The 26,322-nt window shown below is 39.0% G+C and overlaps 1 protein-coding gene across 1 annotated transcript; it reads left to right on the top strand.

The window, feature by feature from the left end:
* Window positions 1-12,499: 12,499 nt before the first annotated feature.
* LOC120562452 (zona pellucida sperm-binding protein 4-like) lies at window positions 12,500-24,184 on the top strand. The gene is made up of 14 exons (XM_039806165.1): window positions 12,500-12,588; window positions 13,951-14,018; window positions 14,729-14,967; window positions 15,199-15,340; window positions 15,655-15,751; window positions 16,642-16,704; window positions 16,864-17,066; window positions 17,610-17,738; window positions 18,827-19,014; window positions 19,772-19,923; window positions 21,288-21,533; window positions 23,275-23,437; window positions 23,707-23,829; window positions 24,058-24,184. The coding sequence occupies exons 2-13, from the start codon at window positions 13,982-13,984 to the stop codon at window positions 23,797-23,799; spliced, it is 1,752 nt and encodes a 583-aa protein (XP_039662099.1). The 5' UTR covers window positions 12,500-12,588; window positions 13,951-13,981; the 3' UTR covers window positions 23,800-23,829; window positions 24,058-24,184.
* The last annotated feature ends 2,138 nt before the right edge of the window (window positions 24,185-26,322 follow it).

Below are 26,322 nucleotides of genomic sequence, written 5' to 3'. Positions count from 1 at the left end.
TTGGTCATGTGACAAGTGCTGGGAAAGAGAGTGACAGCACTCTGATCTAATGGAGATCACAACTGTCAGATTGAAAGCACTCTAGCCCAATGGATTGGGGGGCGGGGGTGGCATTCATATTTCAGGGGGTGCCACCCCCCCCCCACCTTCTAGCCCCGCCCCTGCGTGACTCATGGTCAGTTTGTCTGACGACGTCCTCGCCACGCAGGACGGCGCAGCTCAATCACACGGAGACGTTAATGTTGGCTGGAAGGCCGACGACGGGCTCGGTCGGCTTTGGGACAGCGAAGGCCGAATGCGTGCAGAGATTTATTAATGAGCGAACTGTCGAGCGAGCACAAAACAAACTCCAGTTTTTTATCGTCTGCAAGTTCAGATCGGAGAGCGCACGCGGTCAGATAACTGCAGAGCAACGTGTGAGCACAAAATCCTGATTTTACTGAAGGGGAACTTCGGTATCTTTCAACATGGACCCTTTGGGTCCTGCATTGTCCAGTGTGTGTGTGTGTGTGTGTGTGTGTGTGTGTGTGTGTGTGTGTGTGTGTGTGTGTGTGTGTGTGTGTGTGTGTGTGTGTGTGTGTGTGTGTGTGTGTGTTGTGTGTGTGTGTGTGTGTGTGTGTGTGGGCTTGTTTTACTATATTCGCGGGGTCCAAAAACCGGGGAATACAGTATACTTGTTGGGTCTGCACAACCTTGTGGGGTCCAGCATTTTGGGCCCCACAAGGCTGTGCAGACCCAGTTAAAGGGCTGTTTGAAGGTTAAGACTTTGTTTTAGGATTAGGGATAGAATTAGGTTATGGTTAGGGTGAGGGTAAGGGTTAAGGTTAGGCATTTAGTTGTGATGGTTAAGGTTAGGGTAAGGGGCTAGGGAATGCATTATGTCAACGACGGTCCCCACAAAGCTAGTGAAACAAACGTATGTGTGTTGTGTGCGTGTTGTCTTCACACCGCCTGATGAATGTAGTTTTATATGTACGTGTAGTGAGTCTGAGCAGGCAGAGAGTACAATCAGAGAGTTTATCAACTTGATAAAAGTGAGTGTTTAAAGTAGAAGTGCGTAACTCAATCCTCAAACCGACAAAGAAATCCAGATGGTTTAAATTGAAAGTTGTTTAGTTGTTTTAGGGCTGGGCAATATGTCGATATTACATCGATGTGTGAGGCTAGAAATCGTCTTAGATTTTTGATATCGTTAAGTGTTTTGAAGGCTGTGTCCACACTTGGCATCTTTTTTTGAAGCTGCCAGCGTCTGTTTTACATTATAATCCTGCGGAGTAAACCGTGTTTTCAGAGAAGTTTCTGCAGTTCGGAGCGTCTTTTTGAAGTTGAAAAAAAAAAACTACGCCAAGCGCTTTTTTGACAGCCGACCAATGACAATCTCTAGCTCGCTCCACCGCTTTGTTTTATCTAACGTTAGCACCTCTCTCTCTCTCTTTCTCTCTCTCTCTCTCTCTCTCTCTCTCTCTCTCTGTTCTTTCTCTAGCTCACTCCACCACTTTGTTTTATCTAACGTTAGCACCTCTCTCTCTCTCTCTCTCTCTCTCTCTCTCTCTGTTCTTTCTCTAGCTCGCTCCACCGCTTTGTTTTATCTAACGTTAGCACCTCTCTCTCTCTCTCTCTCTCTCTCTCTGTTCTTTCTCTAGCTCGCTCCACCGCTTTGTTTTATCTAACGTTAGCACCTCTCTCTCTCTCTCTCTCTCTCTCTCTCTCTCTCTCTCTCTCTCTCTGTTCTTTCTCTAGCTCGCTCCACCACTTTGTTTTATCTAACATTAGCACCTCTCTCTCTTTCTCTTTCTCTCTCTCTCTCTCTCTCTCTCTCACTGTTCTTTCTCTAGCTTGCTCCACCACTTTGTTTTATCTAACCTTAGCACCTCTCCACTTAGCGCTCTAGGATACTGTAGCTGTTGTTATAGCAACAAAAGACGCTCTCGGCTGCTTTTTGGAACCAAAACACTGCCAGCTTTTTTTTTTGTTTTTTTTTTTACAAATGCGCCCTAGTCAACTTTTTCTTGTCAAAAAAGAAGCCAAGTGTGAACACAGCCTTACTTTTACGTATTAATTCGACAGTTCTGATGATTATTCATCAAAAATCTCAATGTGTAAATAACATTTTGTTAAAGCACAGATTTTCAACCCTCATTTTGTCCACAACTCAAAGATATTCAGTTTACTGTCCCAGAGGAGAGAAGAAACTAGAACATATTTAAATTTAACAAGCTGAAATCACAATTTTTACCTTTTTTTTTTCAATAAAAAAAAAGACTTAAATCAATTGTCATAATAGCGATTAATTTAATTATTGACAACTAATTGATTGATCTCAGCCGCTGTAGTTTTGATTGCACGTCAGGTCATGAGTCTTTCCCCAAGCAGACTATATCCTTGACGTTCCACTTCCAGGATTGCTCCGTTGCAGATCGGAAAATCCGCCAGATTTCACTCATTTAGGCCGGATATCCGCTAGCTTCTGCTTTCTTTGTGTTGGCGTTCTAACCTCCGGTGGTTAACTGCTCCTCAGATCTCTGCAGGGTAAATCCAGACAGCTAGCTAGACTATCTGTCCAATCTGAGTTTTCTGTTGCACGACTAAAACAACCTTTGGACGTACACATGTTCCACCAAAACAAGTTCCTTCCAGAGGCTATTTTGCAGAGGCACCGTGGCTCCGTCCGACGCTTAGCATCGCCCATGAAGATTGGGATTGGTTTAAGGAAATGCCAATAAACCAGAGCATGTTTTTTCTCCCATCCCAGAATGCTTTGTGGACTAGCCAGACCCTCTTCCGCAGCGCTTTGGAGGAGGGTCTGGCAAAGCGACACTATTCCCCAAGATGCAGACAGGAATTAAAAGAACATTTGCCGCCGAGGTTCCTGGGATTGTTGCATGAGAATGTGGTTTTCATTTCTCTTCTGGTACCGAAATAACAAAAACCAAGTGAGCCCAAAAAGACTTGTACTCGAAGCTATGCATCCAAATGGAATAACACAGGTGTCTTTTTCTAAACCGATGTGCAGCTCCAGATGTTGTGAGTTTTGACGTGTGACACATCTGTGGACGTTTGTGTAAGTCCCGTGTTTTTAAAAGCAGTGTGTGAATGTCGTGTCGAGTTCACGCGCGTTTTCTCCGACAGAGTGTTGTTGATGTGTATGATACGATGTACATATGGACGTTTTATAGTAACCTAACATGGAGTATTCCTTTTGTATATGACTTTTAATAAAAATGGCTTTTCCCCCAAAGTATGATCTGTAATTTGGTGCTTTTTTTTGTTTAAATTGTGTTTGTGATTTAGCGGAAGTGAAGATAGAAATGTGACGAGAAAAATACCAACAAGCCAGATCTCTGTACTGCATACTCATTTTTCGGAGGTTTGAAGTACACAGTGTGCTCATTTTGAGGAAATGGCACAAGTACACTGCTGGATAAAGTATTCAGGTACTTTACTGAAGTAAAACTGCTAATACCACACAATAAAAGTACTATGTTACAGTAAAAGTACTGCATTTTTAATGTTCCTTCCGTAAACATCTGTAAGTATAATCATGAAAATATAGTTAAAGTATGAAAAGGGTTTTACTGCTGGAGTTGGTTAAGCTTGAACTATTAACTGATGATTATTTTTTATCATTATGGATTCACCTGCTGATTATTTTCTCCATTAATAATTTGATTTGATCGTTGGAAAACTATTTTGTGAAAGAAATAGTGAAAGTAGTGAGAAATGGCGTCACAAGTGAAAGCCTCAAAGTGACATCTTCTCAATGTTTGTTTTGTCCGAACAATATACCGAACCTCAGCTTTCTTACTAAATATTATTAACATTATAAACATTAATCAAAGGAAAAATCAGGAAATGTTTTAAAAACACTGAAAAATTGCTCAAACTGTTTTCTGTCATTCGACTACTTAATTAAGCTGTACTTCTATAAACATCAGCTTTTATAAACTTTATATAATCTTGATTTGTAAAGTAACTAAAGCTATCTAAAAATAATTTAATACAGTAAAAATAGTGTAAGAGCCAGGAGTGTGTGTGTGTGTCTGTCTGTCTGTGTGTGTGTGTGTGTGTGTGTGTGTGTGTGTGTGTGTGTGTGTGTGTGTGTGTGTGTGTGTGTGTGTGTGTGTGTGTGTGTGTGTGTGTGTGTGTGTGTGTGTGTTGTGATGGTTGTTTCCCAGCCTACCTCTTGGCTACATATGTCGCCTGATGAATTAACTAAAGCTGTCTGTAAAAAAGTTTAAAACAAACGTTTAAGAGCCAGGTATACTGTAGTTCTATAATTTTGAACATGTTTTCACGGGTTACTTACGGTTATTAGGGCACCTGGTGGTGGCAGAGGAAGCAATAGTAATAACATCTGTTCAGTTTAGTTTTATGTTGCATTGTCTCATGTATTTGATCATGTGTTGTTGACGAAACAATCTCTCACCAAAAGATCCATTTAGTAGCTGTTCTGGAGCTTTTGATCACCATCATGATTATGAACTTCCTCAGCAGATACTTTGCCCAGTTGCCGTGTTGATGTAATGCAAATTTCCTCTCTTTTTATGAACATTTTGAGGACTTTGCATCCATGTTGGCTTAAATAATTCAAGTGATTTAGGCTAAGTTTATTTATAAAGTGCATATCAGCAACAATGCAATTCAATGTGCCCTACATAAAACATTAAAAAGCAATTAAAAAACATTTATTAAAGAAAATAGAAGAAAAAAAACAAGTAGAAGAAAAAAAACAAGCTCCTTAAGTTCCTTATTGACCTAAACAACTAAACAAAGTAGTAAGTATTAAAAGACATAGTACGTATTAAGTATGTTTTTTATAGTGACTAGACATGCTGGATACAGAAAGTTTGCATTGAGACACACTGACTGACTGTAGAAGTTTATAGCTCCGAGTTTTATATTTCTTAAGAAGCAACACTGCCACCATGTGGCGAACTGTGGTGTTACACATCACTGGATGGTTTTCTGCATCACTCACTGACTATTTGTTGTTATTTACAGTATTTTAAAGTGCTTTGGCTCAATTTTCACAAGAGTTTCAACACGCAAATGAACACAAACACAAATTAAGTTGGCTGTTCTAAAAATGTTATAGAGTATGCAACATAATCTCCAGAATAAACAATCATTTACCGTGTTCCCCTTACTTTCACACAAAAAAGGATGTCAGGAGAAATGTATAACCTATATGAAAAAAGACTTCCACAGACATATATTTTTGGGGTCACATAGGGGAAACAAAAGCGTGCACATATCCCCCCTAAATAAAAATATGAAAATAGCAGAGGACTTTTATTTTGGCGAACTGCTAGAACGAGACTTGTATAGACATTTAACACTGCCTCTGGTAAAGTAGATGGTGAGATGCAACCTCAAAAGCAACTGTTGCAATCTGCTATAAAACAGGAAGAAGCACACTTAAAGTAGGAGATACCCTGACATTTCCCCCGTAAATTGGTTCATAAAAATTCATCAGAATGCAGGAAATGCAGTTAAAGTTACTCTTATAATTTCTTCAGACACCACGCTTGTGTTTGCCACAAATGTAAAAAAAAAAAAATTGTAGCCATTTATAGTGGAAACAAAAGGATGAAATAACACTCATGACCTTTATTTGAACAACAATGGAGAGAAGGGAAAATATAGGAGACACTGCTAAATTCAGTAGTTCTAGTAAAAATGTTTTAAGCCTTTTGTTGAAACAAGATTCAGATGTGAATGCACACTGTTAAAAGAACTATGTTCTGGCAGCTGGGGCGCCAAAAATAATACTGAAGAATAACAATGTTTTCTTCTTGTAAAAATACAGTACTTTTCCTGAATTAAAATACAGTTTGTAGCTTTAATTTTACATTAAACCTTGTGTATGTCTTGGCTTTTTAATGTTTATGGAAGGAGGTAAATATAATGCCCTGTCTGATGGTCGGATCAGTATAATAGTCCCGCCCACTGCTCTCAGACCCAGACCCAGACTGTGAACCTCTGACCCCGAAACCCCCAACCTCCGGCTTCAGTTTGTCTCTCAGACAGTGCATTTTATTTTACTGTGCTCGTTAGGTTCAGCATTTAAACTCGAGCAAATGTGCAGGATGTTGAGTGAAATATAAACATTTTTAAAAGTATACATACACACATAATTCAAAGCCGTGTGGCCAGACTTAAGTGCAAATATAGCCTTAAAAACTGGATTTTACTGAGTCAGAGTTTCCTGGGAAAATTACCTCCTACTGATACCCTGCACCCCCCTCAGAAAACAAACACAGACTGGACATTGAGTTGACATGAAGCATATGCATTGTTACAAATAATGAATGGGGGTTAACATGCTCCAGTGTGTGTGTGTGTGTGTGTGTGTGTGTGTGTGTGTGTGTGTGTGTGTGTGTGTGTGTGTGTGTGTGTGTGTGTGTGTGTGTGTGTGTGGAGGTTGAGGCCACGCTGCCACGCTTTCCCAGGCCGACACAATACACTTACTCTACGGGGGGGAGGTGCATGTATATGGAGGGGGGCCTCTGGCCCGCCAGGATACCCTATATATGTCACACACACACTTGTCCACAGGAATGCCAATCTGCCAAACACACGGGTGAAAGCCACGGTCACTATTCAACCTTTTGTCATGTGTGTGTTCTCTGTTTCTCTAATTCAATTCAATTCAATTTTATTTATAGTGTCAAATCCTAACACGAGTTATCTCGAGACACTTTACAGATAGAGTAGGTCTAGACCACACTCTATAATTTACAAAGCCCCAACAATTACAGTAATTCCCTCAAGAGCAAGCATTAGCAGTAGCTATAGCGATAGTGGCGAGGAAAAACTCCCTTTTCGGAAGAAACCTCGGCAGACCCAGGCTACATCTACACACTACGGTTTGGTTAAAAAACTACTATCTTTAGCTATGTTTACGTCTCGCGTCCACACTAAATCGGCATTTCCAAGCCCCTAAAGTGGAGACATTTGGAAACACTGCTGCCCCCATTGTTGCTTTGTAGTCTGGATGGACACAAACGGAGACATTTGGAAAAGAGAACGTACATCAGTCAGTGTTATCGGTTAGGTAGCTTACAGACATTTCAGTAACAGTTCCATCTCGTCCTCGCTACAAGCTAATAAATCCCTGCTCTCACTTTTCACCGTTATTGTTCTTGCTCCAAAGTATTTTCTGTATTTTCAACTTGTACATCCACGATTTTCAACCGCAGATTAACGTCAGACAATCTGCTTCCTGTTTACACTGACACGCACATGCCCAGTGTGTGTGAACGGTCATGTGACATGTGTTGTCAGGCGTGTTAATATGGACGGAGATTAGTTCTGCTGCTGGAGATAAAACTCTTGTGTTGACGAAGATTGTTTTTGTATTAACCCTCCTGTTGTCCTCGGGTCAAATTTGACCCATTTTCAAAATGTTCCTTTACCAGAAATTTGGTTTTCTTTGAACCAAATCAATTTTTTTTTTTTTTAAAGTAACATGGATGGTTCCAATGATCAGTTCTCTACTTTCATTGAATGTGGGTGTTTAATTCAATTCCATAGCATTTGAAGATAAAAATGAATAAAAGAATGTTAAAAAAGTGACAAAAATGTTAAAAAAGTGACAAAAATATTGAAAAAGGGACAAAAGTGTCACAAAGATGACCAAAATGGAATTGTTTTTTAATTTTAAGAAAAACAAAAAGTCGCATGGTCGATGGGAAGATAGGGTCGAGGGTTAAAAGGTTGCTTGACAAAGCAGTAATTTAGATTAAAGCAGCTCATAAATTCCTGGATTATTACTACCAACACATCTTGTGCCTCAATAACACTTCAGTGTTTTTCTTTGCACACGCTGGACGTCTTCTCAATTTTCTCTGTGGCTGATGAAACTGCAGACGTCACGCTCAACTGAGAGCTGCTGTCGGTCTGAAGGTCACCCCAGCGTGGAAACTAGCAGAGCTGCATTACTATACTTTAATGGAGCATTAAACCTCATTTATAGAAATGTTACTTGGAAGCGCAGATGATCTGATGAGTACAGATATAAACCTCTGAAGGGACAAGCGCTCTTCAGAGTTACTTTACATTGAGTTGTGAATTTTGCCAAACTTTAAATATATGTTTCCAAGTTTCTTAACCCTTGTGTTGTCCTGCGTATGTCTGTTTTGCCTGTTCATAAAGCATAAAGTCTAAATTATCACCCAACTATGTGTTACATCTTCTTAGCCAACTTCATTCCAACTAATTACCTGCTTTTACTCAGCTTTCCGTCTAGTGAGACCCAAATCTGTCCCAGAGCATTGTGTGAAGAGATAATTTGACGCTCAAGCTGAAACAAATTGTTTTGGTGCTTGACATGTGTTTACCAAAGTCTGGGAAATCTGCTCAGCTGGAATATTTGAAATCCATCAACATCCATCACTTTGTCAGTCAGACTGTAGGGCAGGTGGATTTTATTATTTATTTTTTTTAATTTTCAATATTGTGACTTTATTTTAAAAATATTACGACTATTCTCCAAATCTCAGAGAATATCAACTGACTATGAATTTTGATGACTTTTTCGACAAACTATACTATGATTTCTTTTTCGACTTACTATGACTTTTTTATGACTTTTTCCGACATACTATACTACGACTTTTTATTACTTTTTTGACAAACTATACTATGACTTTTTCGATATACTATACTATGACTTTTTATGATTTTTTTTGACATACTAAACTATGACTTTTTTTCAACATACTATACTGACTTTTTACAACTTTTTTTCAACAAACTATACTGTACTATGACTTTTTACGACATACTATATGACTTAATGGCTTTTTCTCTGACATACTACACTATGACTTTTTTATGACTTTTTCCGACATACTATACTACGACTTTTTATTACTTTTTTGACAAACTATACTATGACTTTTTCGACATACTATACTATGACTTTTTATGACTTTTTTTGACATACTAAACTATGACTTTTTTTCGACATACTATACTGACTTTTTACAACTTTCTTTCAACAAACTATACTGTACTATGACTTTTTACGACATACTATATGACTTAATGACTTTTTCTCTGACATACTACACTATGACTTTTTTATGACTTCATTCGACATACTGTACAATGACTTTTTATGACTTTTATCAATATACTTTGACTTTTTATCGACATACTACACTATGACTTTTTTATGACTTTTTTCGACATACTATACTATGACTTTTCATTACTCTTTTTGGACATACTATACTATTACTCTTTTATGACTTTTTTCGACATACTATACTATGACTTTTTTATGACTTTTTTTGACATACTAAACTATGACTTTTTTTCAACATACTATACTGACTTTTTACAACTTTTTTTCGACAAACTATATTGTACTATGACTTTTTACAACATACTATACGACTTAACGACTTTTTCTCTGACATACTACACTATGACTTTTTTATGACTTTTTTCGACATACTATACTATGACTTTTCATTACTTTTTTTCGACATAATATACTTTGACTTTTTATGACATTTTTTTCGATATACAGTACAGGCCAAAAGTTTGGATACACCTTCTCATTCAATGTGTTTCTTCTTTACTTTTATTTACATACTATACAATGACTTTTTTTCGACATACTATACTATGACTTTTTATGACTTTTTTTTCGATATACAGTACAGGCCAAAAGTTTGGACACACCTTCTCATTCAATGTGTTTCTTTATTTTCATGACTATTTACATTGTAGATTCTCACTGAAGGCATCAAAACTATGAATGAACACATTATGTACTTAACAAAAAAAGTGTGAAATAACTGAAAACATGTCTTATATTTTAGATTCCTCAAAGTAGCCACCCTTTGCTTTTTTTGATAACTCTGCAAACCCTTGGTGTTCTCTCAATGAGCTTCATGAGGTAGTCACCTGAAATGGTTTTACCTTCACAGGTGTGCCTTGTCAGGGTTAATTAGTGGAATTATTTCCCTTATTAATGGGGTTGGGATCATCAGTTGTGTTGTGCAGAAGTCAGGTTGATACACAGCCGACAGCCCTATTGGACAACTGTTAGAATTCATATTATGGCAAGAACCAATTAGCTAAGTAAAGAGAAACGAGTGGCCATCATTACTTTAACAAATGAAGTTCAGTCAGTCCGGAAAATTGTGAAAACTGTGAATGTGTCCCCAAGTGCAGTCGCAAAAACCATCAAGCGCTACAACGGAACTGGCTCACATGAGGACCGCCCCAGGAAAGGAAGACCAAGAGTCACCTCTGCTGCTGAGGATAAGTTCATCCGAGTCACCAGCCTCAGAAATTGCAAGTTAACAGCAGCTCAGATTAGAGACCAGATGAATGCCACACAGAGTTCTAGCAGCAGACACATCTCTAGAACAACTGTTAAGAGGAGACTGCACGAATCAGGCCTTCATGGTCAAGTAGCTGCTAGGAAACCACTGCTAAGGAGAGGCAACAAGCAGAAGAGATTTGTTTGGGCCAAGAAACACAAGGAATGGACATTAGACCAGTGGAAATCTGTGCTTTGGTCTGATGAGTCCAATTTGAGATCTTTGGTTCCAACCGCCGTGTCTTTGTGCGACGCAGAAAAGGTGAACGGATGGATTCTACATGCCTGGTTCCCACCGTGAAGCATGGAGGAGGAGGTGTGATGGTGTGGGGGTGCTTTGCTGGTGACATTGTTGGGGATTTATTCAAAATGGAAGGGATACTGAACCAGCATGGCTACCACAACATCCTGCAGCGACATGCCATCCCATCCGGTCTGCATTTAGTTGGACCGTCATTTATTTTTCAACAGGACTATGACCCCAAACACACACTCTCCACCTCTGCCGTCTGACTACTTCCCCATCGTTATTGGATCTGCACGTACCTGTCAGCCGACCCACTTCCACCACTGCCTCACTTGCTGGATTCATCTGCTTCCACGTACAAAGCCTAATAAAGACTAACCTTTTTGTTCATTCTACTCACCTTGTCCTCGTCTGCTTTTGGGTTCCTGTCCTAGTGAAACGTGACCGGTTTATAAAAATGCCCTTAAATTGTTATTCCCGAAAGAAATCTAATATAATTGATTACATTTTCTTCTGTCGCTCTAACATTTTATTCATTAAAAAAAATCTGAAAGTAAAGGAAAACCGGAAGCTAATAAAACTTCTTTGCCCCCATATCTGTTGTGTCTCACAAAGTGGTTAAAAGCACCTGAAGCTCTCAGTTAATTATCATTTTGGATAAAATGCTGAGGAACCTGCTCAACAGAAAGCAGATTTCACTCAGATCAACCCATGTTATGTATGTTTCTTCATGTGGTCAACATACTGTAGGGAAGGAACGGCCATTGACACGAGCAACAGCTCATGGAGCTCTGTAGCCGGCGTCATCTGACCAGCCGGCCATCAACTTTATTGATCCCACACTGGTGAAATTCCCTTGTTAAAGCAGCTCAACAAATTCACAACAGAATACGAAATATAAGAGTAATAATATGTAGCCTACACTATAAACACCTCTATTATATACAGACAGGTAATAAAAAATGCACTCATAGAAATATATGTGTATTAAAAGTTTTTGTCCATAGACAGTTGTATTTCAGTTTTTTACATTTCGAAATTGCATCAATTGTGCTCCGTCAACTTTTGTGAGCCTCAAAAATTGGTTTTGGGCATTGTCGCTTTTTAACGTTTTCATAAATTTACTAACTGAGCAGCTTTGTATGAAAGTATTTGGTAACACTTTACTTGAAGGTATCTACATAAGAGTGACATGAGTGACACATGAACCCTAACCCCCTAATCCTAACCCCCTAACCCTAACCCCCTAACCCTAACCATAATTTGTCATGACAAAAACCGAATGACACTTACTAAAAGAAGCGTTGTGTCGTAAACATTTATGAGATGTTAATAATGTTTATGACACGTTCATGACAGTGTCATGTCACTCTTATGTAGATACCTTCAAGTAAAGTGTAACTGAGAGTTTTTTATAGGCCTAACAGTAAATAGAAAATGTTCTGTATTTTAACTGTAGGTACTACACATAATTTCCATTTTTAATTACAGGACAAAGTCCGGCTGAAGAGCTGCCAGTACCTTTTCTGTTATTTCACGGGTTTATTTCTGAGAGTGATATAGCGATATACAGATGAGATAAGGTCCAACTGACTAAGAAATTGGATATTTGCACAGTAGGAGGTGACACAGCGTATTTAATTATACATTGTGCAATTCCTTGAGGACAAATTAATGGAAATGTGTTGGCCCAGTACAACAAGTCTGATCTGCTGCTCCACTGGAGCGGTTCGGGTTAACGCCCTTTCTCAAGGGTTAGGGTCAGTGATGGTAATGAGGGAGGAACAGGCGCTGAGTGTCCCACGCATCCTCTTTCCACATTCCTTTGTGAAAAAACTTGTTTTAGGTACATCATTCTTCAGGGGCGGGGGCGAGAAGGACTAGCATAAAAAGAGACGGAGAGAGACAGCAGGCACATCCGACGGAGAGTTGAGTGCTTCAACACCGACATCCATCTGCAGAGCTCCATCCACCTGCTGCTACACCTGAACACCACACGGTAAGATGCTCTGCACACTCTTCCTCTCTCTGCCTGGCTTCACGTAGACTTTGTCCATTTGTGACGCTCCTTAAGGGCGACGGCACAATTATCTGATTCTATCCAGAGTAGGGCTGCACGATATGAGGAAAATGGGCTATAATGTGACTGAATATTCCCATAACGACATTATTTGCGATAAATAAACATATCACAATGTACTCAGTTCTACATTTGTGCTGCTTTTAGTATTCTTTCTAAATAAATATGACATACTGATTGTTGAATTTAAAGCAAATTAAAGAAAATCATTTCTAACATTCTTTTACTGAACAAGTTGAGCATTCAATTGAATATAAAAGGCACCACTAGTGCAGTTTCCTACCGATATTTTCGTGGCAACTCAGTTCATCCACAAAAAAAAGTCAAATTAAAAACCCATTTTGAGATTCTAGTGACTTTGATAAAATGCGCTGCTTGTTCAAATGATTTGGAATCGTTCATTTTTAGAATTTCAAGTTGATTTTGGTTCCTTTCAAAGCCCGATCTACAGATTATTTCAGATTTATACGCCTGATTGTGCACCAAATCTTGATAAAAGCTTCAAATATTTTGTCTTTTAGTTCTAACACTGTGGAATGAACTCATATCAGCTGAGTATGGACTTTTGGATTTCATTTGTTAATTTTACTATATTTTCATCTTATTTTAACCTGGAAATATAGTTTCAGTTTAGTTTTTAGTTTTTCTTGAAAATATATATTTTTTAAATTCAGTTTTAATCAATACAAATTTTACAACTAGGGCTGCACGATATTAGGAAAATATCTAATTGCGATTATTTTTACTGATATTGCGATTGCTATATGATTCGCGATATTGAAGGGAATGATCATGTTTGTATCATTATTCTCATTTTCATTGAAAAATATAAAAAAAGATTGAAATGTGATTTTTTGCAAGGATTAGATTGTTTTTAGATATTAGATACTTCATTTTAGAATGGTTTGACACATATTTTGCCTTTAAAAAATATTGCGCCCCTCTGCGATTTGGATATTGATATAGTCCATATTGCGATTTCGATAAAATTGCGATTCATTGTGCAATCTTAATAACAACCCTGGTTTGTCACTCGTTTTACATGTTGTTCCTATTTATGTTGTTTCAATTAGATGATTTAGGCATTAATATGAATCCAATCATCAAAACCATCCCTTATATATCATGTATTTGAACATCAGAAAACGGGGCCCACATTCGGGGCTGGAGCCCAAAAAGCACAGAGAATCATTGTACAGGGTAAAGAATTTTGTGCTACACCCCTGAGGGTTACTGAATAACACAATGTGCCACTTAATATGTGACCTGTATCCCTCCCAGGTCTCCGCCACTTTACTGCTGCTACTTCATCATGTTGAAGCCCGTTGCATTGCTCCTCCTGCTGGCAGGTAAGCAGCCTTTAAAATGTTTTCTGTGCTTTATAATACATACAACCTTCAGTTTAAAGGTGATTGATGAAATAGCAAGGTGTCACTGCATGGGTTTTAAAGGCTAACTTCTTTTTAGGAACCATGTTTGTGTGTCGAAGGACTGATGGGAACAACAATCTTTCAAATTGGTCAAATACTGAGCAAGACAGCTTCAGTCGGCAGCGGCGAAACAAACTGCAATGTAACCTTAATGGAAAATTGCGCACCTTCAATTCCCGTCCACTAAAAGTGCTTTTTGCCGCTGACCGGCTCAGATTATGATTCTAAGTGTCCGACAACATTATGGAAAGGATCCCTACAGAGAGAGACCTTTTAGTTAAAGAGTAAGATCATTTTAGTTTAACATGAAAAATCTCCAAAATCATCAAACCCATCAGACTCCATGGAAATAATCACTGCTTTTAGCGTGTATAGAGCCAGCATATCTCCACATGTAAATGGGTGAATTAAGAGTTTATTTCAACCAAACCAGAGGGGTGATTGTTGGAACAATGGAAAGACGAACCAAGACGGCTTTTGCTAGTTTTATTTTCTTTCTGTCCACTTTGAATAAAGGGTGTATTTGGATGGTAAAATTATTGTTTATTTAAATGGAGTCTGGTCACGAACCCGTTCATGAGAATGGGTTGACATAGGATAAACCTTCTGTCTGTTTCCATCTCCATCAGGTGTGGTCCACACTGTGCCCCACCCTGTGTGCACTGTGACTGCCTCCACCGTCATCGATTTCTTCAACAGAATCCGGTCGGTCCCGGATCGCTGTACATACACACTGACAGGAGATGACACTATTGAACTATTGGCGAGTTTCCGGGAGCGAAGCCGTACAGATGTGCCATTTTTGGACGCCTTGACAATAACTGCGGCAGGTTTAACAATCTATCTTGGACAAGGGGGGATAGTTCAGGTAAGCTGCCACAATCCATCTAAAAGGAAGTAACCATATTTATGGGGTTGTTTAAAAATGTATCGTAGATTGTCTTGGTTTGATCAGTCAATGACTACGTTTACATGCAAATAATATTCAGTTTTTTGCCTTTATTCTAAAAAGACATTATTCTGACTAAGCTGTTTACATGCATGTATGTATTTGTGATGTTTGAGTCAGTGTTTCCTCCACTCATCTGCTGTGATGTAGGTTAATGGCCAAACACTAACGCTCAACGCCACGGCTCAGCTGATTAGCTTTGCGGAGTTCTCCAAGGACCAGACTGGAGCCACTGTCCAGATTGGTTCTTCGCTCACAATCTCTTTTGATGGCAACACTGCAGTAATCACAGGTACAGAAAACTAAATCTAGGACTCCAACTTAAATTTATTTTCATTGTCGATTAGTCTGTAGATTATTTTCACAGAGGAGTGAAGAAACCAGTAAATATTCACATTTAAGAAGCTAGAATCAGAGAATTTGTACTTATTTCATAAAAAATTACTCAGACCGATTAATCGATTATGAACATAGTTGGCGATTAATTTAATAGTTCACAACTAATTGACTATTCTTTGCAGCTCTACTTTTCACATAGTTGAATTTAAGAATGACATGCTGTCTGGTTAAAAGTCTATTGACTTGTCTTTATTTGTTATTCACCAGGAGTTGATGCAGCTGCAGAAGGCTTGTGTGGTAACCCCATCAACGCCAGTCAGACCTTCAATCTGGCTGAAGAGAAGTCTTCCTCCAGTGTGTTTGGGTACGGCCTAGTCTTAACGTGATGCACAGACTGACATCACCTGCTTATTAATGTTGTATAGACTGGATCACCATGACTCTGCGCTAACACAAAAACAACTTCCGGGTAGAGAAATGGCCGTTGATTTGAATTGCGGAAATATGTTATATATAGTTAAGCTAAACCACAATGTGTTTTTAAACTTAACTAAGTAGTTGAAAACTGCAACTGTTACGTTCTCTGGTTTAGATATGAGGACGGAAAACGTTCCTGTGCGTCATCCTAGGGGGGTAGGAACATTAGCTCTCCAAGCTAACGTTAGTGAGCATGTTGACATATGAAAGCATCAAACATGCATGTTAGATGAATGAGGTGAAAGTATATCCAGCTGTTCCTCGTCAACGTTAAATTGTACGTATGGGACGCAGCAGTTTTCTACCTGGAAGGTTTCGTAAACAAAACATTGGGTTTCATTGGGTTAATTGGTTTCAAAATGTATGTGCCGTTTCTTGTTTGTTTTTTTAAAGATTTTTTGTGGCATTTCAGCCTTTAACGCTTAGACCCCTGAGACCATTTTTACAATTCCTTGTCCGTCTGGTTTTATTTTCAAAGAAATCTTGTAAAACATCAACCCTGTTGTCTACAGTCAATCAATGTACATCATTTTCTTCAGGAAAAACTGGGCTATCAGAATATTTGTGCTGAGGTAACTTTAATGTAAAAAAAAAGGTTGTATGACCTTAAAGTCAAATAAATAAATAAATGGAAAAGACAGCTAGATATGAAAGGAAAATGCAGGAAAATCGTCCAGGTCAGACTCGAACGCTGGACCTTCTGCGTCTACATATGTGCGCCCGCTATACCAACTGAGCTAACCCAGCCACATGCCATTTTGTTTTTTTACCCCCTAGCTGCGAGGTCCTGTACAGCGACACCCCCAACAATACGACCAACTGCAACCTTACAACTGAACAGTAAGAACCGACCCATCAAAACACACTGAACACTCCTTTCATCCTTAAAACAGGAATCATACAGTTCAATGATTACACTGTCATGTGCCCAGGGATGATACTACCGTTCAGAAAACTGGTCACTGACTCTCATTCTTCCTCTCTGCATGGCTGGAACAGCTGTAATCTCCTGATGCAGGCACCCTTCACCGATTGCCAAGTTGACCCAGCTCCCTACATAACCGCCTGCGCAGAAACTTCGTGCAAATTCCCGACCGAGGAAGGCCTCGCTCTCAGCTGCCAGTTTTTGGACGCTTACGCCAAGACCTGCGGTCTGAACACCAACATCACACTGGGCGACTGGAGGTCACTTGCCGATTGCCGTAAGATTGTCACATACTTTCACTGTTATTGACAGAACTGACAGAATTGACAGAAAGAGAGTAAATTGGGGTTAAGTTCACTGTACACAACCTTTAAATTAAGTCGTATCTACAGTACAGTAGTAAAATATATGGATGGATCAGGGTTTGTTTAGTTTGATTCTACTTAATCATTTCAAGTATTGTCAGCAAAAGACATTAAGTACTAAAAGTTACACAATTAATATTGATGCGTGACATTTATTTAATGTTTAATATTTTTATCTAGTTTTGTTCATTAGTATAATGTTTTTAAGTCTTGTGTCTGATGCTCTAAAGTTGAGACTCTAAAGACTTAAGTTGAGTATGTGGAATAAAAAAATTAAATACTCAAGTAAAACACTTAGTTAAAAATGTTCCACTGTTCCAGGACTAGTAGAGTTTAAACAAATGGATCTACTTTTTTAAGTGTTATTTTGTGTGTGTGTGTGTGTGTGTGTGTGTGTGTGTGTGTGTGTGTGTGTGTGTGTGTGTGTGTGTGTGTGTGTGTGTGTGTGTGTGCAGCTGTCCCTCAGGTCTCCTGTACGGAGCTGTACTGCAGTGATAACGAGTACTGCGACGGGAACAACGGTGAACCCCAATGCCTCTGTCGGGCTCTTTTTGCCGCCAAGTACACACCAACAAACTCTTTAGGTACAGTGCAACACGTGGCATGATAATGGAAGATTATAAAACTTTAAAAAAGCACCTGGTGATACACGTAAAAGATAAAAATTGCTGTGGGTGAACTGCTGCTCTGGATGTGTGGTTTTGTGTAGAGTCTGTTGTGACACGTGATTAGTGTGAAATTAAAAACTGGATGTATGGAGCCCATCAGTGACCGCCTGGTTTTAGAATGACTCTGATTGAGTTTCCCCATTTGATATCTCCATTGACGTTTATATTAAATGCCAACATACAAGGTTTTAAGCCTGGAACCAAGCCAAACATTTGATTCGGCGCAAAAGAACAAGACTATGTACAGAAACGATCATAGATTTCAATGGTAGCAGCTCACTATAGCCATTTGCGGGTAACATTTTCATGGTAACAGCGAGCTCTGCCAATCACACACATTGCTGTTACGCTTAGGATTGTTGGTAGTGTAGTACTTCTCAATGACATCGCGAAAAAAAAAAAAAATCCCATTTCACACAGACTTGCACTAGACTCTCTTCATCAATTCAAATCACACTTAAAACATATCTGTTCAGATTGGGATCACCCAACATAGCTTTCACTATATCCACCTTGATTCTACAGACATCATTGTTTTTAATAGTTGAATACCTTTTGATTTTTACTTACTACAGGATTTTTCTATTGATACATTTGTTGTGCTTCTATTATTGTTTTTATTAATGCGTGTATGGTGTCCTTGGGTGTCCTGAAAGGTGCCAATGCATAAAACGTATTCTTATTATTATTATTATTATTACTTGTGGCTTCTACCGAAGGAGAAACCTTCTTTACATAACCTCGTAGCTCGTGGTTAGTCTACCTCGGATGGTTTAGACATTATGCCCAATAATCTAAATCCTTATGATGAAAATCAATGGGGTTGTTACTTCTGAAACCACACTGTTGAGCTCTATGTCTGCCTCCATTATAGCTCAGAATCTGATACATTTGAGTTTAGAAAAACAACATCAGCACCAACTAGATATGACTTAATTATAGTAAATCTATATTGAAGTGGTAATATTTTCTTTAACCTCTTCTTTGTACCGTTGGGTGTTCAGGCGACCCGACAGTCTGCATGGGGAGCTCAGCCACTCTTACTCTGGCTGGATGTCTGCTCAGCGCCAAAAACATCGACTACACCACCTTACGCCTCCTAGACGAAAGCTGCGTAGGACACATGGACAGCGAGACCCACATGGTGACTTTCAGCTTTGACAGCAGCAACACCTGTGGGACCGAGATCATGGTGGGTGCTCTCCTCTAGTGTTTTGCTCCTGTTTTTGCTGATCACTTCACTGTAGATTCACGGCAAAGTAATGAGGAGTCTCAGCCCGGCCATGAAGTATTTTCTCTACAGTTTGGGCTTCCCTGTTTGGTATGATAGAGACTAAACAGAGATTAAAAGTAGACAAAAGGCCCGTCTACACCAAGAACAATAACTGTTAATATATAGTGTTAAAAGTTCACACCACAACTGCAACGCATTGTCATAAACAGGTTCGCGTGATATTGTTTGAAAACGTATGCACAACAAATTCGTATGATATCCTCAGAAAATGAAGTGACCGCCGAACGCCAAGACAGGTAATTTTAGCCAAGTTTAGCCGACAAAAGGTGTCCGTCGTGCGGCAATGGCAGTTAAGTTCAGACACCAAAGATTGTGGTTTGGATTAAAACATAGACCTCTTTAAGTAGTCCTCCCGGGACACAAACACCCGTTTCCTGGGTGAAAGTCTTGTGTTTTCTGCTTATCTTATTCTGGGAAACGAACTCCACTCCCCCGCATTTTTCCACTTGTTATTTCTACTTGTTTGTTTATGATAGTAAGATGCATGTGATTTATGAACAGCATGATACAAATATGGACTCTAAACCCCAACAACGGTTGGTACTTTTCTCTCTCTCTCTCTCTGGATTGTAAATGTCACAGGTGAACATGAAAAGAATCTGACTGCTGTGATTAAATGAACTCAAACCCTGTCTGTGTTCCTGTCACAATGTAGAACAACGGAAGCCAAATCATCTACCAGAACGCCATCACGATGCAGAACAGCTCCACGGACGTCATCACCCGCCACGACCAAGTCAGCATCGACTTCTCCTGCTTGTACACAGTGCCAGACCTCACGAGTGTGTCCTTCAAAATCAAAGAGAGGTGTGTGTGGAGCGCCACCTGGTTGTTAACGTGTTGCAGTTCAAGTTAAAGCAGCGGTGGATTGTAACTACGTACAATTACTCAAGAACTGAACTTAAGTACAAATGTTAAGGTACTTCACATGGTCTTTTCTTTTCATGCCACTTTATACTTTCTACACTCTACTACATTTCAGAGAGAAATACTGTACTTTTTACTCCACAACATTAATCTGACAGCTTTAGTTACTTACAAATTAAAGTTTTTGCGCACAAAACACATTTAGTTTATAAAAGACAATGTTTTATTAGAAATTAAACAAAAAAAAATAGCCTACAAGTCCAGCTAAAATGATTAGACCAGGGGTGTCAAACTCAATTTCCCTAAGGCCCACCTGGAAAAAAAGAATCACATCAAGGGCCAGACATGTATAGTTTATTGACATGCTTTTATTTAATTGAAAAAGTAAAATATCTTTGACTCAATTATTGCATGTCTCATATAGTCTTCTTACTTACAGTTTGGTCCCTGAAAAAGTGAGCAAAAATGTTCCAAAGCCATCCTAGAATTTAGCAAATCAAGGAATACAATGATTACATTTTATAATTAGGCTACCACACAGCTGACTCACAACAAGCTCTTTCACAGCCTGAATATGCAAACTCTGAAATTCTGCTTTTAGTGTTGCATAATTGCAAGTTGTTTCGGTAACACTTTACAATAAGGTACACCAAAAAATAGGTAGTTAATGATTAGTTACTGTTTTTGAAAGAATAACGAGTTACTGTTTTTCAGAAGGGTAGTTACTGTTTTTCAGAAGGGTCGTTACCCTTTTTCAGAAGGGTAGTTACTGTTTTTCTTCTTCTGAAAAAGGGTAACTAATCATTCGTTACTCTTTCAAAAACAGTAACTAATCATTAACTACCTATTTTTTGGTGTACCTTATTGTAAAGTGTTACCACAGTTTCCCATGTTTTTGATTTGGCGCACAACTAGGTGTGCCAAAAAATATTGTGAACCTAGATTGATTTGTGGGCCGCATCAGAAATAGCGAGGGGCTGGACTTGGCCCGCGGGCCTTGAGTTTGACACATGTGGATTAGACCATTAAACAAAGAACTGTTTGGATTGTTTACATATTCTAAAATGGGAGGATTTCCTGCATTGAGCACTTTTAATACTTTAAGTACATTTTCTTTACTAAATTAAGTAGGCTACATTTTCCTGATGGTACTTACATACTTTAACTTGAATAACATTTTCAATGCAGGACTTTTACACATTATTTTTATAGTGTGGTATTAGTGCTTTTACTTAAGTAAAGGGTCTGCACTTCTTCAGCCACTGAGTTTAAGAAAGCTGAAATGTGTCTGTGTGTGTCTCCAGCTCCGTGGTGGAGGAGATTGTATCTGGAATTTGGAATTACACTCTGATGATGAAAGCGTACACCGACAACGAGTTTGTGAACCTTGTCGGGCCGGACACTGAGCTGGTACTGGACCAGAAGGTCTGGGTGGAGCTGATGACGGAGGGGCTGGACAACAACATGGTCTCCATAGTGACCGACTCCTGCTGGGCGACCAACCAGCCGTCACCAAATGCAAGTCTGCGATACGACCTCGTCATCAACGGGTGAGATAAAGCTCTTAGGGTCAATCTCGGCCACGGTGTTTTCGTCTCGATTCTGCAGCGAAATTTCAGTACATATAAATTCAATGCAAAGACGCTAATTTGCGGCAGCAGTGTGAGTTGAAACATTTGGAGTTGAGCAAGAAATTTTGTCCGATGTAAAGACAACAGAATCTCACGGCAGTTCGTGAAATGTTCACGTCATATTTACTCTATTGATTTGTGTACATGGACACGTTTATCTCGTTTTTTTCATGATGGTCAGCACGTTTTTTAAAACTAATGTATTTCGAAGGAAAGCATCTTTCGTAAAGAATAGGTAAAGAAGAACGGGACAGTTGGGTTTAGGTAAAGAACGGGACAGTTGGGTTTAGGTAAAGAACGGGACAGTTGGGTTTAGGTAAAGAATAACGGGACAGTTGGGTTTAGGTAAAGAAGAACGGGACAGTTGGGTTTAGGTAAAGAAGAACGGGACAGTTAGTTTAGGAAAAGAATAACGGGACAGTTGGGTTTAGGTAAAGAAGAACGGGACAGTTGGGTTTAGGTAAAGAAGAACGGGACAGTTGGGTTTAGGTAAAGAAGAACGGGACAGTTGGGTTTAGATAAAGAAGAACGGGACAGTTGGGTTTAGGTAAATAATAAGGGGACAGTTGGGTTTAGGTAAAGAAGAACGGGACAGTTGGCTTTAGGTAAAGAAGAAAAGGGACAGTTGGGTTTAGGTAAAGAAGAGGATGGTTGAGTTTAGATAGAAGAACGGACAGTTGGGTTTAGGAATGGTAAAAGAACAGGACAGTTTAGTAAGGAAGGACTGTCTTTAGTAAAGAGAGACGCTTAGGTTTAGTAAAGAAACGACGCACGTTTTAGGTAAGATTAGAAGAAAGAGGAAAGTTAGGGTTTAGGTAAGTAATAATAAGGGGACAGTTGGTTTAGGGAAAAAAAGAACAGGACACTTGGGTTTATGTAAAGAAGAACCGGACAGTTGGGTTAAGGTAAAGAAGAACCGGACAGTTGGGTTTAGGTAAATAATAAAGGGGACAGATTGGGTTTAGGTAAAGAAGAACCGGACAGTTGGGTTTAGGTAAAGAAGAACAGGACAGTTGGGTTTAGGTAAAAAGAAGAACGAGACAGTTGGGTTTAGGTAAAGTAGAACAGGACAGTTGGGTTAGGGTAAAGAAGAACCCGGACAGTTGGGTTTAGGTAAAAAATAAAAGGGACAGTTGGGTTTAGGTAAAGAATAAGGGGACAGTTGGGTTTAGGTAAAGAAGAACAGGACAGTTGGGTTTAGGTAAAGAAGAACGGGACAGTTGGGTTTAGGTAAAGAAGAACGGGACAGTTGGGTTTAGGTAAAGAAGAACGGGACCGTTGGGTTTAGGTAAAGAAGAACGGGACAGTTAGGTTTAGGTAAAGAAGATAGCGATGGTTGGGTTTAGGAAACATGACACACGGGACACGATCCCCGGTCTCCTGGGTGAAAGTCCTGTGTTGTTTGACCCGTCCACCACCCCAGCCAACCTCCCTATGCGGATTTTCTGCCTTTCATACTACTCGCTACCGTAGTCGCTCTTAAGACAATAGTTTAAAAAACATGCTGACCATCACGACAAAAACGAGATAAACGTGTCCGCGTACACAAGTCAATAGATTAAATTACGTGAACATTTCACGAACTGCCGTGAGACTGGGTTGGTAAGGTTCAGCTGCTAATGCATTTCATTATCATGTCTGATTTCCTGTTTCTGAGCAGATGCCCAAACCCTGCTGACCAGACGGTGAGTGTGCAGGGAAACGGACTGGGAACATTCAACGTCTTCTCTTTCAACATGTTCCAGTTCTCTGGGAAAGCTGGCGACATCTACCTGCACTGCCAACTGGAGCTGTGCCCCAAACACGGCAACTCCTGCGCTCAGGTGAGCAGTGGTGGAGGAAATACTCCTTTACTTTACTTTGCTTTACTTTACATTACTACCAGTAATACGTACAGAAGAAAAATCTGAAAATTGTTCTTAAAGTACCAAAAAAGTGAGCGTCATGCGGCGATGACAGTCTAGGCACCAAACGCCTAGATAAGAAAGAATTATGCATGTCAAAAATGTAAAATGTATATATTTAATGGATACACCTGAAGCTAAAGTGCTGACCTCCATAAAGTCTGCTCCCCATCCCCTCGTTCTGACAGATCTGCAGCAGAGGTGGCAGGAGGCGCAGATCACTAAGGTCTAAAAGAGCAGATGAAAACCCAGCTCTCATCACTATGGCCTGGAATAATTAAAGACAGCTCTCCTTTTTGATCGATTACATGGTATGTATGAATTTAATGTCTTGAATAGATGTATTTCTTTAAGTCCGAGGGGATTTGATCATACGGATAATTCAGCTGTTCTCAGAGTTAAAAATGTAAAGTTTGTCCTGAGGGCTGTCATTAAAATCTAAAGGCTGCATCCTGTCAGGAGCAGGAATGTGATCAGGAAAGTTATATTTGATATTTGAACCTACGTCAAGAGACAAAATGTGAATCATGACTCATCAGTTTTGTCTGGTTGTCTCCTCAGATGGTTCCTGACTTAAGCTTCGTCCCCATAAAGAGCCTGAGATGTCACTGAGCATCTGAAAGTTGATCGTTGCTGTAAAACAAATGCTTCGATCCACCTGAGATATTATTTCCTCAGATATTTATTCTGTGGGCTGCTGATTCAATACACGGATTCATGCACATTTAGGGTGTGATTTTTAAATGAAACAACAATCTTTAATAAAAAAATGATTGTGGCTTTTGCGTTATGAAGAAAAACTAATCAAAGAAGGGATTTAGGTACTGTATGCAATATATACTAATATATACTAAGTGGCAACGTCTTGTCTTTAGTAGACTGATTGTCAAATCATGTTCCCCGCCAATCATTTGGGACATTGGTTTGCATTTTTACCCGACAGACAAAAGAGCTGAAATGCGTAAATATCAAACGTTGGCCGAGATACATGATGTGATGCGACTATCGCTTAGCTGTTGTTTCAGACCAGCGGACAGCGCTGTTTGTAACGAGAGCTGCAAGCCATAAAACGCCTGTTTCTAAGCTCCTTCTGCCGATTTTGACTGAGAAGCGATCATAAATTTAAAATATATATATATATTTAGCGCTCTGCTTGTGCTATGTTAATGTGGGTTCTCTGATTAATAAATGTATTCCAGAATAGGCTATAGATCATAATTTTTTGGGAGAAACCAAGCAATTCTATGTAGAATCAGAAACTCAGACCCCATATAGACCGGGGAATGGTCCTTTGTTTTCATAACCACATTTTCCTCCGTTCAGAAAAGTCGACCGTGAGATTGGCAGTCAAAGTGACTTAACGTTAACTGACTCCTTTAAATGTACACAGCCTAAATGCTACCTCGTGAATGCAGAAACAGAATTTCTGTGCTTTAGTGACATGAAGTTAAAAGAAGCTTTGCGGCGAGAAGGTTTTGAGATCCAGTGGAAGGAGCCTGAAATGTCACTGGTTTTAAGAGAATGTTTGAAGTTATCGTTGCTGTGAAACAAGATATAAAGTGATATAAATGTCATAACACTGACATTAATTCACCTGAGATGGCAATTATTAAATCTGCAGAATCTAATGAATTTGATCCAATGATTCATGCCAATTATAGGTGAGATTTCAACTAATATTTCTTCTTTAATATAATGTTAACCGCTTTCTTTTAAATGTACACAGCCTAAATGCTACCTCGTGAATGCAGAAACAGAATTTCTGAGTTTTGGTGATGTGAAGTTAAAAGAAGCTTTGCAGCGAGAAGGTTTTGAGATCCAGTGGAAGGAAAATACTGATGTGAATGTCAACATTCAAATAGATGACTGAAGTTCCTACAAATGAAGGTTGTCAGTTAAACTGTGGCTGTAATTAGACTGAGACATGCTGTTGTACCATTATTATGGTACGATTGTTACAGAAATAAAAATTAAATAAAGGGAGTGCGTGAAATTCGTCTTTTCTCTTTATTCTTTAGCCAAATCTTTTGCTTGCTCTTTATTGGTTTTATTTACATTGTTGAGACACCATCTATGTCGTCATGGTCAATAAAAAGTGTACTATATTGTTTTTAAGTCTGAAATGTCCTCAAAAGCATCTTTATAAGTTATCTGAAGTGACTAGGACCCTAGCAATAGCAATGTGAGACTTTGGTGCAAAAGTGCAAAATAACCACAAATCTATCCTAGATTGCTGTGTACACCTAGTATTACACCAAGTAAACTCTTGCTCTTACTGCTTGGGTTTAAAAAAAAACATGCATCTGTTATTGACAACCTCTCCCATAAATAACCTGTAGCTTTAAACTGTGAGTTTTAAGATATTCTCTCCAGAAAATCCCCACCTTTAATCAAGAATGCATCTTTATATTTACATTATATTGGAAATAATATATAATATACTATGAAAATATTATATATATATATATTATAATATACTAAGAAATAATATACTATGACTTTTTACTACTTTTTTCGACACACTATAATTGTTATGGAGCCAGATGTGTTTGCATTGCTTTGGGACCATTGGTGGTTGTTTTGTGAACTGTCACTTTTAGGGAGTTAACAGGAAGTGCTTAATTTCTTCTCTAGATATTGCCTGAGATAGCCACATGTTCCTCCTGGTTTCAATCTAGTGTCATCCTCCTTCCACAGTTTATACATGGCATAATCTGTAAATTATATTGTTTATTAACCTAGAAGAGACATGTATAGTATACATTAATATTTGTTTGAAAATGTATTGGTTAGAAAGTTATGTC

This window comes from Perca fluviatilis, chromosome 7 (assembly GCF_010015445.1).
Source record: "Perca fluviatilis chromosome 7, GENO_Pfluv_1.0, whole genome shotgun sequence".
NCBI classification, from domain to species: Eukaryota; Metazoa; Chordata; class Actinopteri; order Perciformes; family Percidae; genus Perca; species Perca fluviatilis.
Note: the sequence above shows the minus strand (reverse complement) of the source record. Positions and strands in the feature narration are given on the sequence as shown.

Coding starts and splice junctions, on each gene's coding strand:
- LOC120562452 (XM_039806165.1), top strand. CDS start 13,982: ATGTTGAAGCCCGTTGCATTGCTCCTCCTGCTGGCAG. Junction 15,752..16,641: donor TCTTCCTCCAGTGTGTTTGG/GTACGGCCTAGT, acceptor TTTACCCCCTAG/CTGCGAGGTCCTGTACAGCG. Junction 23,438..23,706: donor ACGGCAACTCCTGCGCTCAG/GTGAGCAGTGGT, acceptor TCGTTCTGACAG/ATCTGCAGCAGAGGTGGCAG.